Here is a 16355-nt window from a genome sequence, read left to right as displayed (position 1 = left end):
AAATGACCACACCCAAATACCATCATCTGGCTTGACACTTCGGTGGTAGAAAAACAGGAGGCTTGTTTGGTTTTTTCATGCATCACAAATTCCTACTTAAAGCTTTTGTGCTAGGGGAAAGAGTGAGAAAAAGAGAGAGCAACATTTGCATTTATTGGACTTTCACTAGAGAATTAGATGCCAAATCTTCTTTTCTTTCTCAAGGATGGAGAGCATTCGTCTCACAGGAAAAAAATGTGTGCCCTCATTTCCAGTTACTGAAGACTAGAAATGGGAGTCCCCAAGTGTGTCTGCTGCTTCAAAAGTCAAGAGTGGAAAATTCGGTGTGGTTTAGGTGTGGATGCCAGAAGCTCTTCTGTCTATGTTTTGAAAACTGCTTGAGATGGCATGCCTACCAGGCCTCAACCTCACACTCTGAAAGACAAGTCCGCCTGTGGTGCTGAGGCCAAGTTTGCTACTTTGGTGAAGACCACCCATCCTTCATGTATAGTTGCTTAGAGACCCAGGCGCTGCCTGGAAAGATACACCCAAGACTGAACAAGGTATATAGGAAATCAACGACAAAAAGGAGAATTTGGATCCTTATCCTCCACTGCTTTACCCGAATGGAGAGAGAAGAACAGATACAGACAGAATGATCCAGCCCAGTAGAGTTAGCACTCTGCACTTAGAAGTCATTAAACTCAATAAGGAGATCAGACTATGTTCTTTAGGAAGATGCAGCAGAATCAGGCATTAGCAAAGGACCAACCCTGTCCACTTTCAATAAAAGTGTAGATTACAGAGAAGCTAATCAGTCCTCCCAGCAAGGGGTCCTCCTGGGTTTCACCCAACATACAGGGAAAGTTCCTGGAAATGCAAACATCCATGGATTATTGCATGGAGCCTGCTTTCAGCTTCTATTCTGAAAAATTCCCAGAGGCTGGTGCCTACTTGAGACACACCCCTGCCTTTTGGATTTAAGAATAACACTGGAAAGTTAACTTTGATCTCAGCTTAGTAGACTGCCCAAAGGAATCACAGTGCTTCCTGGCCTATGAACGGCAGCCTGAGAAGTCATAATGTACACTTTCAGTCTTAGGGGGTGACATCAAAGTGGAGTGGTGTGGAGGAGAAACACGCAGGGGAGTGAGCTATCTGCACTGGAGATGGAATGCGTAGGGTTGCTCGGACAGTGCCTCTCTAGGATCCTGCCTTCCAAAGCAGTAGATCAGCCAAGTAGGCCTAGCTGTGCCCCTGTTTCCTTGCTAGTTTTAGATCTAGGATATAGCAATATCTCTGAATAATCACGGGAAGAATGTGATTGTGTCAGAAACATGCCATGGCCAAATCACACGTACATGTAAACACTGTCACACCCATGGTCGCTCAGTGACACACACAGACACAATGGGCACACCCTGCTCTCTCACATACGTACCTTCCAGAAACTCACTGTGCACTATATTCCTTTGGTACAAGCAAAACAGCCCCTCCAATAAAGCCTTTTCTACACTTTACAAAGGGATTATAGGCAAGTCTGGATGCTGAGAGCCGCAGAAACAGTCATCCTTAAGGAAGGACACCTAAATTGGTTATCCAGTGCCAATGGGGCAGTCATACTGAAATCAAGGTAACATTCTACAGTCTGGGAAGGTTGTAATTATATATTTAGGATATATTTGTCATTTAAACATATAAAATAATAGAAAGAATATGGTCGTGTCACTAACATTTGTTTACATATGTACATATGTATGTGTACAAACAATAAAGAAATAGAGGTCATTGATTAGATAGCGAATTGGGGTCAGGGAACATGGGAATGGCTGAAGAGGGGAAACGGAAGGTGGAAATGATGTAATTATATTCTAATTTTTAAGAAAGTAAAAAATACATAATTTAAAATTGAATCTAAAGTGAAAAGAACCCTTTAGCTGTGATGTCACTATGAGGAAGAGGATCACAGAGGTGAGTGGGATCACGGAGGTGAGCGGGATCATGGAGGAGAGTAAAACCATGGAGGTGAGTTGGAAATGCATCAATTGTGATTGTCTTTTGCTTTTGTTTCAGATTCTCTCAGATTTCTTGGAAGTTTGTTTGCAAATGTGAATAGCATTTAGTTCTTTATTGGTTTTCAATGACTGGTAAGAATGCCATATGGGACAACTACCCATCCCCTAACCCTACTCTAATTCCACTGGGTTCCCTTTAATTGAACCCTGTATTAACTCCACATTCTAAGGATATTGACCTAAATGTGTTTTGTTTTGCTTTTCACTACATTCGTGAAATCAGAGTAGAAAATAATCATTTTGTCCATAGTGAGAGAAGAGAAGAACCAAGAGACAGAACAAGCACCAGGTCACCCTCCCTTCAGTCCCAGAAGACAGAGAAGCAGGAGGTCCCCAGTAAAGCTTTAGCCCTTGGGCACAGATCATGCCACTCTCAAACTACATCAAATCGGGATGCAGACTCACCTGTGTCTGAAATCCTTTGAGGTCACTGGCTGCAAGGTCACTGGCTGTGAGGAGCTGAAAAGAACAAGGGAGTGTTCATTAGTAATGTTTCTCAACATTTCCATGCAGCATTCCCAAGACAACCCACCTGGAATTACCATAGCCCAGACCAATGCCTCGGAATGTAGACCCCAGATGCTCTGAGCGTCTACAGCGTGCCCACCACCTCCCTGACTTTCCCAACATCTTCTTGGTGCCCTCTGCTACCTCCCTTCTGAGTGCTAACCTTTATTCCAAGGGTCTGAGTTAAGAACCAGAGCGAAGGTTGAGGGTCATTGGCTCACACAAATTGTGAGGAATGATGTATGTCCACAGATACAGCATTTCTTTTTTTTTAATGATAAATCTTAGAGTTTTTATTTAAAAATCATTCTTTGAGAATATTTTCCTTCATAACATTTTACCCTTACCCGTAATATACTATACATATATACCAAATCTTTCCAGACATGACTAAGAAGCAGGCGTGATGGCTTAGCAGGGACTCCCTACTGATCTTAGAGGAGATACAGGTTTGGTACCCAGCACTCTGTTCAGGTGGTTCCCAACCACTTGTAACTCCTGTTACAAGAGATCCTACAGTCCTGTGAGTACCTGCACATATATGGTACATATAAACTCATCCAGGCACACATACATACACATAAATAAAAAATACACTTGAAACACCACATAAAATGGTTGGAGGCACCCTACTAGGGGAACAACTTTTCTCCCACAAGTTATAAGATTACTGAATAAAACTTCCAGAGCCAAATGTGATTTGTTGGCCATGGAGGGTCATGAAGCCCAGGGAAGAATACAGACGAATGCCACTGATTTTGTATGCTCAACAGAACTAAATAGCAAAAAAATATTGCTGAAGACACCACATTATTTGATCACAGGACATTGGGAAATCAAGTTAAAACTATACTGGAAATATAACTATTGCTGGCTGCCTTTCATAGGACTAGAAGGTTCTCTGCAGGTTGGTGGGAGAGGATTGTCAGTAGCAAGCCTTATTCAATTGTAGATACTGTTGTTGGTTTGCCAGGCAACCTATGCTTACTGGTCCCATACTAAATGACTGTGATACAGCATTTCTTTAAAGAGAAATTCTCTGCTTTATTTCTATTTTCAAAGGCTTCCATGATAAACCAAATTAGGAGCAACTATTTCATATGCAGTTAAAGATACTTCTAACATGCCTTTTTCTTTTCTTTTGTTTTTTTCTTAAAATAAAGCCAGTGAAATTGACTCAATTCTTCCCACCAACATGGCTCAGTGTACCTTTATTGTATATTGCTTGTAATTTTATATTCTAAGTGTTCATAGCTTATGGTTCAAACAATTATACATAGAGAAAAAATTCAATTCCAAGTGTGCCCCACATACACACAGACAAACACACACACACATACACAGACACACAGACAAACACATACACACAGTCTTTGTTTAATCAATACAGTAGGATAAGGGTATAGTTTTTAGTCCTTTTTCATCTTTTTTTGGGATGTGGAAAACCCTCGATGATAACATAACATCAATTAATGAATCACATTCTCGCAGCTGCTAAGCGCTGGGAAAGGATTGGGTAACAAGAGAAAGGACAAGAGCCTATTTTAAGGAAAGGAGTATGATGGCCAATGCAGGCCTGGGCAGTGTTGGGAAAAATACACAAGAGCTCATGTTTGCTCTAGCAATATTCTGTTTCGTTCAAGGAATAGAAGGAGCTCTTCTAGGCTCTGGGGTCTTCCGTGGGGCAAAGATGAAAAGGATTTTCTAGGATCCCCAATGGCTCTGCTATATGTGAGCCTAAGAGGGATTGGACCAAGGACTGCACACTCTGCTCAGCCTCGGGGTTGCCATGTCTGTGGGCTAGAGCCTCATCCTGGTAAGAAGCCAGCCTAGCTCCTCTAGTTACAGTAAAATAATCAGGCAGCTCCCTTTACGCCAATAGCCCATGCACAGAGCTCAGATACAATGAAAGACTCAATCCTTGCCTTCAGAGAGCACCATTTCAGGAAAATGGAATATATACATACACATACATATATACCTATATTTAAAATTCATTTTGAAAGTTATTATCCAAAATAGTATTTTAATTTGGCTTTATCACATGTATGTGCTGTATTTGTTTTAATTTATAACTCTTCCTAATTCACACAAATCCTGAGATGGAAAGTATTTCCATACTATCCGTGAGAAAATGATTAAGTTAAGCAATATTTTCTAGGTGATGCTTGAAATGACATTCATTTTGGGTTCAAACTACATTTTCCCAATGATCATGCTTTTCCTTCTATAGGGTCTGTATGATGTGAATTTCAAAACATTAGAGACCTTTAGTAGAGTCAAGGTGGGCAAAGGAAAAAGGCCAAACATCAGAATATTAATCAAAGGAGCCCCACGCAGTAACGTAAGGTTTATGTCATGATCGATGACGCTTACCTAGCCATTTCTCCAAGGCACTCTTGTTTCTTGGTAATGACTCTCCAAGACTTATCAATACAACATAAGCCTTTAACTGAATCAGGCAAATGCAGAAAAGTGACAGACAGACTTCATATAAATATGAAGCCACTACGTGCAGCAGCATAGAAGGAAGTAACCACACAAGCATCAAAATGTAAGAGTCATCTCATCAATGCTCCAGGTCTTTCAAAGTCAGCCAAGAAACACCACCTACTCATTGGGCTTCCCAGGAGGGCAGAGACAGGGGACTAGACTATGCCCCTCTCTGCTCTGAAATGCTAACACGGAGGGTAAATTACAAGTGGGTTCACAATGTCTTCAAATGTGGCTCATTTCTTCACACCATGGTGGAGGACTGAGAACTGAGCAGATCCATTTGTATAGAAATCCAACAGGCTTGATTATGGTTTGTTTGGTTGCTTTGGTTCTCAACAAAGTTAAAGTGTACCACATTCAGCCAGAAATCTTAATTCTTCTCTGTCTCTTTCCTCAGAAAGGAACCAGATGTGTGTAGCTCAGTTCTTAACGTCTTACATTTCCATTTTGTGTTCTGCATATATATATATTTTTAAACTAACAAAACATGCCCAAAAGACATGAGCGGCACAATATCTTATGCAAATTCAGTACTTTGCAATGTGTTAGGTGGGGTCTGAACACACAATCACTAAATAACCTATTGAACATCTGACTTGAAAGAAAAATGGGAGAGATTGTCAACCTTGAGGGGAGGACAAGAGCCATTCAATTTCTGGATCTGGAGAAGAGTGAGAGACAGCTGAAGATATCCTCCAAGCTGACAAAGGACATAGCACTCAGCACCCAGTCCATTTTCTGCATGAGGAGCTCTCAGCATTACACGGAATCCGCGAGTTCCCATGATAGAAATAAGTTCTTCCCCTCTGTTCTTAGTTGTAGGACAGAATATTGGCTTCTACCTCAGTGTTGAAGTCACGGGTTAAGTTTTAGGATGTGCGACATGCAAGGAAAGAGGCTAAACAGCAAATGGATTCACCCCCAGACGGGAAGAGGGTTCTTGTTTTTCTGCCCATGCAACAGTGAACTGCCCAATGGCCCAGAGCAGTTCAGATATGCCTGTCTACCTCTGTGGAGTAGAAGGACACAGGGATGTGATGTCAGGAATGGAAGAGTTTCAATGTCTCAATTCTTGGTCTTTGGAGATGCCAAGTATTTCACTCATAGAGTCATGTGCTTAGCACATTTTATCTGGCCTAGAAACAACCAAAGGGAAGTATAGTGGCCTCTCCCAGCAATGATCCCTGAAAGGGCAGAGTGCAGAAGGCTGTCGTGTCCCATCACACCACAAGCATCCTCCAGGCTCTCGGGTTCTAACTATGGTATAATCAAACACAGGGAATTTTAGGCAGAGCATAGACCCATGGTATGAATGCTCCTCCGTTAGACCCCCATTCTGTATTTTTAAAGGAGAAAGGACCGATAGGCACGTACAACGTGCTGCCCTGCTGTCAGAATTACAGGGGCAGAAAAAGTCCTCTTGTATTTCAAATCATAGACCACCTAAATCCGGATTCCCAAAGAAGTTTTAACCTTAATATTGGGAACAGCTTTAAAGACATGAAAGATTCTGGGAGGAATGGGGGTATTGTTCCCCCAGTGTGCTTAAAGCCACTTCTGGGGAACTGGAATGAAGGAACACAATATAGAAGTTTCCTCTGTGTTCCTCTTCCTCCCTAATCCAGAGTTGTCCCACCTTTCCCAATTGTTGAATGTAGTTTCACTAGAAAACAGATAGTTTTCCATTAAAACACATAAAAAAATGAGTTCTTTTTAGCGGGAAGAAAGAGCTGCCGGTGACATTGTTAACATGACAACTCTTTGTGTGTCTTCTAACCCTCAGCCTCTCTGCACAAACGTCTGCTCGTGACTGTCAGCTGTCCCATAGAACCATACTGCCCACACAGAGCTGGCTGTTGGCTTCTGAGTACGAGGCTGGAACTCTCAAGAGATTCAGTTGAAACTGAAAGACCAATAAGATGTACACAGATGTAGGGGCCAGAGAGATGGCTCTGAGGTAAAGTGTTCATTATGAATTGTTGATAACCTGAATGTAGCCCTCAGAACTCACTGTGGAATGAAAAAACCGACCTCTAAAAGATGCACACACAGAGAGAGACACACACGCACAGACACACACACACAAACAAACAATAGTCATAATGATAATACATATTATCAATACTATTTTAGAATAAAGGGAAAACACAGACACACATCTGCCTTTTCCCCACTATCCCTTCCCACTGTGGCCCTGTGTGCATTAGGTGCTGCTGGGTCACAGTTCAATGCCCAAAAAGACCTCAGTGTCGGGAGTATCCATGATAGAGAATGAGAAGAGGAAGATGAAATCCAGCCCAGCTCTGGGGACTTCAATCAGGGCAGTGTTAATGAAAAGGATCCTGTCTTTTCCCAGGATGGTTAAATGTCTGTACCACTCTCGGCTAGGAGGGCTGAGCAGGTGCAGGGAGGAGGGCAGACGGAATTTCATTTAAAAGGCAAAAGAAAGAAAATGTTCTCATCTCCCTGGTGGAGCAGGGAGCTTTCCTGGAGCCCTGCTTGGACCAATCACATTCCTGACACATCCTGCTGTCCTCTGAAACAACTCACATTCAAATACCAGAGGAAGACCCTGCCTTCTATTTTTTCCAGAGCTGCCCTTTCCCTCTTGGCAAAAATTCAGGGTATGTTTTTGTTTCTCTAGACTCAAAAGGGGAGTTGGAGAAAGATGAAGGGACTCCCAGCGTCTAACAGAGGAGAGAAGAAAAAATTCACCCAGCTTCCTAAGCAGGGACTGCCTGTTCTTTTCTTCTTTTTCCTTTCCTTATGAACAGGACTTTCCCTTTGCTTCCTACTCTAAGTGTTCACAATGCAGCTATCAGTAAGCCAGTCTAGAATGTCCCTTCATTGAGTGGCCCTCCTACCTTACAACTCCATCATTTCTAAAGTTTCCCACTGGAGGGCAAGGTGCAGTATCCATCTCCCATCCTCATCTTCTCCTCTCCTGCCCTCTTCTTCCTCTCTGCTGGTCCTTTAGTGACAGCAGGGCAGCCTGGGGTGGCTATATTCATACATATCCTTTGGCTCTTACCTGTCTGGGAACGAATTTACTAATACAGAAAAGGGGAAGGACAGAGGCCATTCTGAACTTCTTGGCAGAAGGGTTTCAGTCAAGATATGACACTGGAAAAATTAAACTCCAGTGAATCTGCCCTGGGGCCCTATAACCCATTCATTCTTCCCAGAAGATTTAGCCCTTGGAGGACAGAGATCCGATTCTGATGCATAACATGGATTTATAGGTAGATAGATTCAGAGGAAGGCAAGCAAAGGAACACAGTAAAGTAGCTCTGGGGAGAACAAAGAATCCTTGTCCATTTGTCCTCAAAGACACTGTCGTTTCCTTAAATGAGCCTTCTATTTAACCCCCCCCCACCCCATCAATCATCCATCCTTTCTCCTTTCTATGTTGTGGGGAATGGGTTTCTTTCTCTCTCTTTATTCTATGAAGTGTCATTTGATTTTTACTTTAGCTAGAGGAGGGAAGCTAAATGATATTTGACTAATTATTTCATCCACAGAAAAGACTAGAGCGACTTATATTCAGGCAATGTCCTAGCAAGCAAAGACAACTATCCAATTACGTATATATCTGAGGTTACTAGGTGGACTGGAACCACTCTCTCCCTTGAAAAAGAAAAATGAAGTTCGGGAATACCAAATGACATGACCAAGCAAAATATCTGTGGGTTATATTTTATATATGTATTTTAATATTGATATTTTCTCCCAAAATCAAGTTTTAGATGTGCAGATCACTGTGGGTGCCTCTGCCTGGGATCGCAGTAAGAACTAGGAAGAGTTTGCCAGGACTGAAAGCAGAGAAGGAGAGAAGTTCCAGCTACAGACTTGGGAGAGATCGGCCATGAAGGACTTCACAGTCTGCGGCAGAGCAGGCACAGAGGCTAACAATGGAATAAGGGAGCTGCAATTGAAACGACTGCTTGCTTCTCTTCACAGGCATCATAAGTGAGATAGCATTACTCAGAAAGCATGAGGCATAAGGGAGAAAACGTATGTCTCATGTCCTACTATGTGCATCCCCTTGTGTCCTTTTTATCTATGAACTGAATGAAGTCTTTGTTCCCATTGATTCCACTCCTACAGCATCCCAGTACCCCAAATTGTCATCATATTATGAATTTAAGAGAGAAGATGGGATACTATTTATTCAGCTTCACCCCCTTCAAATAACTTACTCCTAATGACATACCCCTCTTCAAACTTGTCTATCCCTCCGAATGTCAGAGCACAGCCAGGGACATTGTTTACACCATGCTTCTTTATGGGCTTACAAACAGAACTGTGGACAGGTGACTAGTTAAACTGATACATGTGTTCAAAATCCCACTGAGGTAGAAGACAAATTCACATCCAAGTTAAATGTAACCAACCTTCCAAACTAACAGGCATTAATTATAACGGCCAAGGCATTTGGTGTACATAGTGCAGGGCCCAAGGGAGGCCCTCCTACCAAACTGAAAAGCAAGTTACACACTTGGGGTTGGGATCTAGTTGTGCTGTGCCCATCGGTTCAGTCCCCCTCAGCCTCCTGGAATTCCAATGGTTACACCCAAACCACTGACACCAACAGGGCTACACCCAGGCTCGTCCCTCAAAGATGGATGGGGATGTCTAATAACAACCAGTGTATATCATTGCAAGCAGGCCGGGCCTTGTTGCTCAGGTTTGTCTTGCATTATGTTTTAAATGATTCGGTGCTAATGCTTACAGGTAAGTTCTGTGGCACAACCTTCTTGCTTTCCCTAGAGATGCAGCCAAAAGAGTCTTCACAATTTTCACTTTAGGATTTCATGTGCAGCCTTGAAAATGTGCACGCCTGCCTTAGGGTTGTGCATCTACACATCTGGATGCTGGGGCTCATTTAGAACACAGAGATGACCAGTCTTGCTTATGTTATGTGGACCTGGTGAAGCTGTTCTCTGCATCTCAAGTTTAGCAAGACACACACGTGAACAAGTACAGCTCGTGGTCCCAGAAATAACTAAAGACACAGCACATCCAAGCCACATATTCCTAGCTCTACACACACTCACGGTGCCTGGTTTAGACTCACCGGTGTCATTCTTGCCAAATCACTGTTCCTCAGACTGAGAGAATTGGATTTCATGGGCATCAATGTGGGTTGTGTTGTGTAGGAAGTTTACTAGGAAGATCTGGTATAAGCTGGTGACATTGGTGCTGATTATCATACTTTATTAAGCATTTCATTGAACTGGTTTTAAGAGGGTTTGGTCATCTCTGCAGCACATTATCTGTAGATAGCAGAATGTCGTGGTTTGGTTTAACTAACGTGTTTCAGAACATCATAATACCCTCTAGGGCCCTCTGACTGCTTTGGGAATATGGATTATGGAAGGATTTTTTTTTATCAAGCTCTCTATGATGCCTCTCATACTTTGTAATGAGTCATGTAGAAGTACACCTAGAGGACAATGCCTTAAGGAGCTCGAGACTTAGAGCATCCTTTAATAGCTGCCCTGAGCCACTAACAGGGACAATGCTCACTTTTCCTTCCTTCACTCTTTTTCAAACAAGGATGTCCTCTTTGTTCATTCTGAAGCTCAGCACGCTATATGTTTAAGAAAGTTCCAGGCAGGGAAAGAGCTGAAGATGTGCTGTATCTCCAGAGGGTGATCTAGGCCATAAGTCTTTCATCTCAACAAAATGAAGAAATCACATCAGCAGCATCTGTGGGCAGTTTGCACTATTAGTAAAACACCAATAAAGGAGCTTCCTGTCATTACACACATGTTCACCAAAGCCACGTGCTTGGTGAGGATCCTCGCTTGTCTCCTCATCTGTGAGTGAATTTCTGCTTAGAACTGACCAGATGATCTGCTTGTGTGGCTTTAGGGAGATAGCAGACATTCTAGTTCGTCATTTCCTTGGTGACTCCCTATATTTGCTTAGCAGTAGAAAATGACTAAGTTAACAGAAGGTGTTTTAAAAAGGACCGGCGGTCTGGAAGCAAATGCTTTGCTCCATATAGCAGTTTGGAAAAGAATCATCTGGAGCAATCATCACAGTAATAGGTGCATATGTAAAACAGATAAAGCCAAGGTGAGACCAGTAATAGTCAAACCTTGTAGTTGCTGGCATTTCAGCTTTTATAAGCCTCCTATAAAATGGGGAAATCTTTCATGAACTCAGAGTAACTGAAACAGTCCAATCTAGAGCCGTGTATGCCCAACTGAGAAATCTTGTCATGGGATGTCTTGTCCCTTCCTCCGTAGCCTGAGTGGCAATGCTGGCCCCCACCATCAACGGAGGAGACAGGTTTACCCTCAGTCAATGCAGCCTAGCATAGTAGGCACCGCAGGCAATGGTTCTGCCTCTTGAACTTCCCATCAACATCTTTTTTCCCCATGAACTTGAGTTGATTTCGTAGTTCTTTGGGTCAGGCAGATGCAGAAGCCACTGAAGCCTGATGCCCATGGCTGGGAATCCTGCTCATGATGACATGCAGCTTCTCTTTCTGGACAAACTTAAATCCCTCTTTGTGCAACCTTCCTTGTCTATCCACACCATATCCTCCCTCCCTCCCCTCCTTCCTCCCTCCTTCTTTTCCTCCCTCAGTTTCCTTTCCTCCTTCCATCCCTCTCCATCTTATTCCCCTTTAAACAAAGGAGGTGGTCCAAGCACAGATGCCATGACAGAGGCCAAGAATCCCAACAAATTTCCAAATGCTAACTGCATTAATTACTCTGGAAAACCTCACAAAATAGTGTAATAATTATCCTGCTTTACAAAGCAGAAAACAGAAACCTAACAACACCAAATCATCTATTCAAGGGCACCCAGTTGTAAATGACAGATCTACAGAGTACACGCAATTCCATGGAAAGCTGAAGATTACATTATTTTGCAATCATTCTTTGTATGTGGCATGGCCAGTAATCTCAATCCTGTCATGGGTCACCACATTCCACCTAGGAAAGTCTTAATATAAAGACCCTACCAAGATAAGGAGTATATAGGTATTACCCTCAAAAGAAAGAAAGAAAAAAGAAAGAAAGAAAGAAAGAAAGAAAGAAAGAAAGAAAGAAAGAAAGAGAGAGAGAGAATGAATCTGACAGGGAGATGCCTTAGTGTGTAAACACGAGAATCTAAATTTAGATTCCTTGTACTCATGTAAAAGGCCTATCATGAAAAGACACTGCAACCCCAGCACTGAGAGGCAGGGATGGGAACATCACAGGGGCTAACTGTCCATTTATGCTAATCTGCTGTGGTTAACTCTAAGGACTGGACCTAAACACTTACATGAACAAAATCATTTCTATTGCCTGAATTGAAAAAAAAATCTCTTTGAATTGTTATTAGAAATCCATTTGTGCAACCAACCTACAAAATTCTTCTACAACAGGCCCTGCTCATGATCTAAGAACACAGAGTCCTAAGTCCTGGGATAAGATTAAAAATTCAAGTACTGAAACACCTGACCCTAACACAGCTCCGAAAGGCATTCCCATTTCCAAACAAAATATGCTTGGAAAATCCGTTTAGATTTCGAGCATGGTAACTTTGAAGCAGGACCAGCAAATACAAGCACCCTGGTATTTTGCTTTAAAAAAAAAAAAGAAACCTCTTCTGTATTTCACAGCAACTTCTTGAAACAGCTGGTTCACTAGCAATTATTGGCTGGGATATGTAGCATATGTGTCCCTTTGTATGGTGTGGGAGGTCCTTCTGTCTGTGTGTTGCTTTTATTGGTTAATGAATAAAGAACTGCTTTGAGCCTAAGGCAGGGAAGAACAGAACTAGGCAGGGAAAGCTAGGCTGTATGCCGGGAGAAAGAACGGTGGGGTTAGAAAGAAGCCATGGAACCACCAGAGACAGACGCTGGGAACTTTACCTGGTAAGCCACAGTCACTTGGTGATATATAGATTTATAGAAATGGGCTAAATTAATGTGAGTTATCCAATAAGAATCCAGAGCTAACGGGCCACGCAGTGATTTAATTAATACAGTTTCTGTGTGATTATTTGGGGCTAAGTGGCCAGGAACAAACTAGCGGCCTCCTTACTATATTTGTGTCTCACACAATGCTGTCTCAATGAACCAAAGTTTGCCAAAAAATGTTCTGCCGTCCTGCTTCCAAGTGGTTTGTGATCATTTCCCAAGGGTATTGAGGACCAGGACCCTGTTCTCACTACACTGATTCAGTCAAACTGGACTGCATCTCCATAAGCTTCTAACTCAATTAAGATACCCTGTTTTCTTATCATTGAAATTATTTGAGTGATTGACTTCTAGTCCATCCTATTCCTGAATAAGTGTACTCAGAATTTCTAGTAGACTTCATTGGGAGCTAGCTGTCTACTCATTCTCACCACCTCGGTGAAATAAGAATGTGGTATATCATCAGGATTGGAAGAAGATGCTAACTCAGTGTAAGACCTTTCAGTAATTAGATGCCTGAGTCATTTATGTATAATGCAAGAGACTATGGATAACACAAGAGTTTACCAGGGAGTGACAGTGTATGTTTTCATAGTCATTGGACAATTCACTTATGACTTGCATCCTTTACTGAAGGTTGGTATGCTCTATCCTCATGGAAGAAACTCTGTAAGGTATCTCTTAGTATACTCTACCCCCACCTCAGGAGCTCTGCAAAGCATCTTTAGTATACTCTACCCCCACACTAATGAACTCCACAAGATATCTTTGAATACGCTTCAGCCATACGTTAAAGAACTCTTCAAGATACACATGCTGTGATGGCCTCTGAAGTTCAGAATGAAGATGGACATCCCTGATGCTCACCCAGAACATTCGGGCTTCACATCCACTCTTTGCTACCAAAGGTAAGGGTTACCCATCTAGATCAAGGTGGTACTTAAGGGCAAGGTATCATAACGTGACAGTAAGGGGCTAAGGCTCAGACCACACTACAGGTGTTTTTAGGAAAGGAATGCCTTTGTCACTTACAGAGAAGGAGGTATGCATATTCTGTCTGTATTTCTTGCTACTTAAAGTCTAGTTTGGGGGAAGTATTTACCTACAATCTGTAAGTAGGTATAAGATAGTAATTATACCATAATCACTGTGAAACTGCTCCTGGAGTCAGCATTGGCTGTGCTGTGCTTTAAATAGGCAAGCTACTCATAGACTTTGATAAAAACAGAAGCAGTAGTTCCAAGAGAAGAGAGTAGAAGGCACCCACAGCTGAAGGGCAGAAGATTCATTGCTGCATGGAGGTTATATTGAAGAAAGTAAGGCTTGATTTAGGATAGAAGGGCATTAGAACAGGGAAGGCATCTCTGATTCTGTATTCCCACTCACCTACTCTATATCCATAAGGAAGATAAGTGATTGTCAATGACGAGCAATCTCCTTGGTTTACCCTACAGCTTCTCCAACCCTAAAGCATAGAATCTTACTTGGAAATAAAGCTGTCTCTTAATTAATTACTGTCCCTTTAATGCTTGGAGGCAAAACAGCAAGTGTGCTTGATAATCAAATCACAGAGAGTATTGTCCTATTTCAAGTCATTACAGTATTTCTGTTATAAAAAGAAAGGTGGAATATGAGATTGGTAAAAATAGCTCTACATTATAGACCTATAAAGATTCATACAATGACCTCTTTTAACAACTCAGCAACAAGGAAAAGCATGAAGGAGTAGAAACTATCCCACTTATTTGATAGAGGGAACACATGGCAAAAAAAAAAAAAATCAGTTAGTTACTTGCCCAGGGACAAGGTAAGTCTTGGTTTCTGCTCAGATCAATCTGCCACCCACAATGCAGGAATCCCCTTCTCCAACCTCTCTAACAGATGGGGACCCAGCTGGACTACTTCCTGTAAGTGTTGCTACTGGGATAGTAATGATCTTTAAAAGTTCCACCTTTATTCGGTAGAAATTCCCACTCCCTCCCCCACTGCCTAGTTCTGAGGAACAGGAACCAGTTTCCCTTCTCAGGTTTATGATGTTCCTACGAAGTAGGGAATGCAAGCTACTTTTTCAGAAGAAACAGTCAGGCTGAGAAAGTTACTTTAGGCTTTTGGGTCAGGTTCAGACATTCCCCTCCTGCCCCAAGAAGATTCCACTTCTATGCCCTCCCCTTGTTTTGATGTCCTGTCCAGAGTCCTGTATCAGTGCCTGCCTGGTCCTAACACTGCACAATCACAAATACATTTGAGAACGTGACATCTCTATATATCCCAGAAAGAATTTTCTACATCCTCCAAATCATCATTACTTTATAAAAGCTTCCTTCAAAATATGATGCCCCAAAATGAGCACATAGTACCAATAGGAAAAGTAAGTATTGCTAACAGTCACATGTTAGGAAATCTTTAAGAACTGGTGCTTGGCACTGAGAGGAGATGGGTGGGGCTACTATAAACCAGAGACATTTATCAATTTCCATGGTGGAAATATTTCCAGTTACAACATCCAACCCGAAGCCACCCATCACAGAGACTGAAGAGATGTACCCAACCAGCTCTTCCCACTGAGCTGGCTTCGGTACACAACTGTCATGTCTATTATTTGATCTGCTTAAGATCAATTGAAGTCAATGCCCCTCAAATGAGACAGCAGACACAGGGTGCTGTCCCTTACCAATAAATGAGATGGTTGCTGCCATGCTTTGAATGCTTTTCTTCCTCTTACCTGTATTCAAAGCCCGTGATCTTCTAAACTCTGTCATAGGAGGGTGTTGTGGGCAATAGAGGGGGTCTTGGCTACAGCGCTGCTGTGGTTGTTTTTAAGTGGTAACCTTAGCAGAATGTTGACAATTTACCTTTCAGTTTATGCAGAAGGTAGGCAGGAGATAGCTAGAAATAGTGGGTCTTCTGTGGAAGCTTTTATTAGAAACAGGGAATTCCCCACTGCTCTTTAATGTCTTTTAACTAAACATGAACCACCCCAAGGTCAAATTTATTAGCAGATCCAACAGGCCACAGAACTCTGAGCTTTGGTGCTGAATCCCTCTTATCTCTGCTCCCTCTCGAAAGTCTTGTGATTTAGTCAAGAGAGCTGCTTATATCCCAATCAAAGCCAGAGTGGTTCGTTGTGTGTACAAAAATAGATGCATGAGGCAGTCAATACTTTAATGGGCCTACATTAGAAACTAGATGTACTCAGGACATTCTCCAGTGAGGAGAAAGGGAAGATGGTGAATGTCTGAGATGACTTGGATTGGTCCAAGAGTACCAAAAGAGAAACAGGATTCTTCTTCTTCTTTTTTTTAAACCTTTCTTATACTCCATTTCCCTGTTTCTTGAAGAGGATCCAAAATTGTGGCTATCTCACAGGATTG

General features: G+C 42.2%; 1 protein-coding gene across 1 annotated transcript in view; it reads right to left on the bottom strand.

Annotated features, from left to right (window-relative positions):
* Nucleotides 1–16355, bottom strand: part of Setbp1 (SET binding protein 1) — a 336450-nt gene that overhangs the window by 159854 nt on the left and 160241 nt on the right. The window contains exon 3 of the mRNA XM_075968205.1: nucleotides 2460–2513. Within this exon, the coding sequence (XP_075824320.1) occupies nucleotides 2460–2513 (54 nt within the window). The remainder of the gene's footprint in view (nucleotides 1–2459; nucleotides 2514–16355) is intronic.

Source organism: Microtus pennsylvanicus, chromosome 4 (assembly GCF_037038515.1).
Source record: "Microtus pennsylvanicus isolate mMicPen1 chromosome 4, mMicPen1.hap1, whole genome shotgun sequence".
Taxonomy (NCBI): Eukaryota; Metazoa; Chordata; class Mammalia; order Rodentia; family Cricetidae; genus Microtus; species Microtus pennsylvanicus.
This window is presented reverse-complemented; position numbering and strand designations above follow the sequence as displayed.